Below are 4,730 nucleotides of genomic sequence, written 5' to 3' on the forward strand. Positions count from 1 at the left end.
TCTGCTGGTATCTCCAGTTCCGTTCAGTTGGACATCTCTCCTTCCTCTCTGCAAATTAACTCCAGGAATGTGACTCAGTGTTTAGCTGTGATGGCCTGTTTCTGCTTCGATCAGCTACTGGGTCAAGACTCATCACAGGAAAAGTCCATTAAGATGAAGTCTCAATTCTGAACACCTATGCAACAAATACAAAGGCACCTATATTTGTAAAAGATACATTACTAAAGTTCAATTCACACATAAAAGCTCATACACTGGTAGTAGGAATTTTCTTTTAACATGTTCTTCTATTTTCTTTCCTGCATGCTCCTTTCTATGATTGGTTACACTGCCTCCCCAACACGCATGATGTGTAGTCCCTCCTACAATATCTGAAACAGGTTCTTTTCTAAAGGTCACATATACACAAGTTCACATCCTACAGGAATCTGTGTGAAGCTAATGAAGATTATTCTCACTAGTATGTTGGGAGACTGTGGACGGGTTAAATTATGAAAGAACAGCTACAAATGGAAATCACAGAATCCTTTTGTTTTTCAGTGAAAATGTGATGACATCTGAGAACTGATCTTGGTATGAGCAGATTGTCGTGAACTTATGTCACCTACGATAACATCATGAATGGGGCTAGAGTCCATTGAACTCAGGGAAAATGGCAGGAAAGGGGCTGGGTATTCATAAATTCAGTCATTAGGCAGATCATCTGGAATTGCAGATGGGAGCCAAGGCTGCTTCATCACAGCTGTAAGTGTCCAGGGTTTCAGTAGTGGGACCCAGAAATGTCACTATTGGATGTATGACTGATAGTGAGGTTGCTTGTCCCCAGGTGTCCAGTCCCAGGTGCAGCTGAAGGAGTCAGGTCCTGGCCTGGTGCAAACTTCACAGACCCTGTTTCTCACCTGCAATGTATTTGGGTTCTCATTAAGCAGCTATCATGTATATTGGGTCCACCAGACTCCAGGAAAGGGTCTATAGTGGATGGGAGTAATAGCTAGTTATGGAGGGATAGCATATATTTTCATCTCTCCAATCCCGAATCAGCACCACCAGAGACACGACCAAGAGTCAAGTTTTCTTAAAACTGTACAGTATGCAAATTGAAGACTCAGCCATGCATTCCAAAGCCAGAGACAATGTGAGGAGCCTCCATTATGAGCTCAGACAGAAACCTCCATGAAGAGACCCTCAGGACAAACAGGATACGCTGAGGTACAATATGGACTCCCATGAACAGTGTAGGGTTTCCTCAGAACTAGGAAATTCTGGGTTATGCTGCATGAGCACATGTTCTCGTATCAGCACCTGTGGTTTCCTCTTCCAACCATGGAAATCCTTTAGAGGCCCCTCTACAGTCATATTCTACTGAACATCTGTGTTCACACACTAGAACAAAGGCTTTTCCCACAAAACGTTAAGCAATACAGATGTTTATTTTTATACCATTGAATGGCAAATAGTTTTTGCATTCCATATATATGCACATATATTTATACATTTTTAGATGCATATATATTTTGTACAAATTAATTAATAATTTTATATCTCTGTATGCAATGGTTGGGAACATAGGTGCACACTATTTATCCAGTCACTAGGCAGACAGTCACAAGAAAATCTCTCATAGTTCAATGACAGATTGGTCTACATAATGGGTCCAGGCCAACAAGACTGACCCTGTGAAAAGGAAGGAAGAAAAAAACTCAGTCAGTCTACTAGTGAATATCCATTTCATCATGTTGATGTGATGCTGTGCGTGGGTGTGTGGTGTGTGTGTGTGTGTGTGTGTGTGTGTGTGTGTTAGGATGTGTGAATGTATCTAGGCTATGGTTGCAGTTGTGTAGACTGTAACTGACACCACATCTTTTCATCACAGCCTTTGAAATTATCCTAGTGTTTTATCTACTGATGTGTCCAACATCAGACCAAAAGTAACACTGGAAAGAAAGGGACAATGCCATTTTATTATTAAGTCCATCATGCAGTAAAATCAGGACATGAAATCAAAGCAGATATTTGAATGAAGGAACTGAATCAGAAAACATGAAGGAACTGTGCTTACTTACTTCACTCCATGGTTGTTCAGCATGCATTCTTACATAACCCAGGAACGCCTTACCATGGATGGCACGATCCACAACTGCCTGGACCCTCACATAACAATAATGAGAGAGAGAGAGACAGAGACAGAGACAGAGACAGAGTCAGAGACAGAGAGAATCAGAAAGAGAGACAGAGAGAGGGAGGGGACCCCACCCTCAGGATTAGTGAAAATAAGCAGGTGTCGTAGGGTATATAGAAAAGCAGAGGTGGCCTGAACTCCTATAACTGAGGGACTGTTTGTTTTGCCAGGAGCCAAGGACTCTAACCTGGAATCCTATGACATTTGCTTCTTAAAGTAGCCAGACTAGACCAACTCTATAATTCCATGCAAAATGTGATGGGTCTAGAAATGATTGATCTTCAACAATATAGTGACTTAGCATGGCATAAGTCTCTGTACTCAATCTGTAGTAACAGTGGGTAGTGAGTGACCCGGACCCAACTGCCATCAGGGAAGACCATGGTATTGAGAAGAACATTACTAATCTTAGGGCACCACTTAAAACCAATCTCTGTCACATCCCTTCAGGATCTCCAGGTAAACAAGAGCCTTTTATCCTGATGCTGAGCTCTGTGAACACTGAAGCAGCAGGAATGTGTTACTCTTCAATCTACACTGTGAAACTTGAGTATAAGGCATGACACACCAACCTGCCGGGGCACTCAGGACCAGCAGGGTGCACAGTGGAGCCAAAAATCAGCAGGACAGAAATGAGATGAACAGAGGAGGGGACTGCATAGACTCTGTGCACTCCCTTTAAAAATTTGCAACCTGAACAACACTTATTGCAGTTGGTATGTAAAATCTCCAATATTCAAAAACAGTAAAAACTCTTTGCTAAATATTGCAGTTTATTTTCTTGTTTGTTTTAATATGATTTATGCATTTTTGATATTTGAAAAATAATTTTTCCTCTAATATTTTGATATCTCAATCTCACTGCTCAATTCCTCCCTGATGTTTATTATCTCCTTACCACTCAACTCTGCAAGCCCCCTTTATGTCTATAAACACCCAGCTCATAGGCATAAAGGAAACGGATACTACACACACACACACACACACACACACACACACACACACACACACAGAAACAGAGAGAGTGACAGAGACAGAGACAGAAACAGACAGCACAGAAGCAACCAGCTGGAAAAGCACATAGCATTTGTCCATGAAAGAAGTGAACATGTTCTCCCAATTTAGGAGCTTTGCAACTATCCAATCATAATTACTACCCACTTCTGAAATGAATTTGTCACCAGGAGGATCAAATATCTCCGATTCTGGTTCTATTTTTAAATGTAGGGTTTAGGCTTTGATGCTATATGAACAGGGCGTGCACAGGTCTCTGAAATTACTCCTTCCTCAGACAGAATGAGGATTTGGATCTCAGCCTACTCCTGTCTGTCCTCTACCTTCTTTGTTCCAAATTTACTAAGTCCTTATCTAAGAAGTACCATGCTCATGAATATGCAAATCATGTGAGTCTATGCTGGCAAATAAAGGGATGTCTATACCACTAACAACATATGATCAGTGTCCTCTCCACAGTCACTGAGTGCCCAGGTCCTAACCATGGCATGGAGCTGGATCATCCTCTTCCTTGTGACAATAGCTACAGGTAAGGGACTCCATGTTCCAGACATGAGAAGGGGCCATGCACTCAGGTGACAGTGACACCAGTTCTGCCTTTCTCTCCAAAGGTGTCCACTCCCAGGTCCAGCTGCAGCAGTCTGGGGCTGAGCTGGTGAAGCCTGGAGCCTCAGTGAAGATATCCTGCAAGACTTCAGGCTACACCTTCACTGATGGTTATATGCACTGGGTGAAGCAAAAGCCTGGACAGGGCCTGGAGGGGATTGGAAGAATTGATCCTGATAGTGGTAATACTAAGTATGAAGAGAAGTTCCAGGGTAAGGCCACACTGACTAGAGACAAGTCCTCCAGGACACTCTACATGGAGCTCAGCAGTCTGACATCTGATGACTCTGCGGTCTATTACTGTGCAAGACACAGTGTTGCAACCACATCCTGAGAGTGTCAGAAAACCTGGTGGAGCAGGAATCTGAGATGACACAGAAGATCAGCCTGGAGATGTACTCAGAAATAATCATTGTGAGTGCCCCCTTTTCAGCTTCCTTCTCACAGTCCTATAGGGTGTTTGTCAAATTTTCATAGTGATATCTGATAATGAAGTGGTGCTGATTGAGACTGCACTGCAGTCCTACAGTACAACAGACCTTGAGGAGATCTTTTTCAGTGTCCACCTCCATTGACAAGCTTCTGCTTTAGCGAATCAGAAAAAAAGTTGTGACAATACACTACGGCATGTGTGTGTGTGTGTGTGTGTGTATTGGTGTGTGTATTTGCCCTTTAAATCTAAGATACTAGAATTGGTGTTGGAGTAGCTCGGAATACACTATCACATGAATTTGGCTAGGAAAATAAAATCAGCAATAGCAGAACAAATAAATTTTACTTTCGAAATTCTTTTTGATGTACCTAACAACACACCATATTCCTAAGTGGAAGTTGTCTCCATAGATTTTGGGGATTTTTTTTGTTTTTTTGAGACAGGGAATCTCTGTATTGTTTTGGAACCTGTCCTGGAACTCGCTTGGTAGACCAGGCT

The 4,730-nt window shown here is 42.2% G+C and overlaps 1 gene segment (V, D, J or C); it reads left to right on the forward strand.

Annotated features, from left to right (window-relative positions):
• Positions 1 to 3,599: 3,599 nt before the first annotated feature.
• On the forward strand, positions 3,600 to 4,133 carry LOC106023213. The segment is given in 2 exon segments: positions 3,600 to 3,722; positions 3,805 to 4,133. Coding segments are annotated over 2 exon segments (375 nt in total).
• The last annotated feature ends 597 nt before the right edge of the window (positions 4,134 to 4,730 follow it).

The sequence above is a fragment of the Mesocricetus auratus genome, unplaced genomic scaffold (genome assembly GCF_017639785.1).
Source record: "Mesocricetus auratus isolate SY011 unplaced genomic scaffold, BCM_Maur_2.0 Super-Scaffold_15014, whole genome shotgun sequence".
In the NCBI taxonomy this organism is placed as follows: Eukaryota; Metazoa; Chordata; class Mammalia; order Rodentia; family Cricetidae; genus Mesocricetus; species Mesocricetus auratus.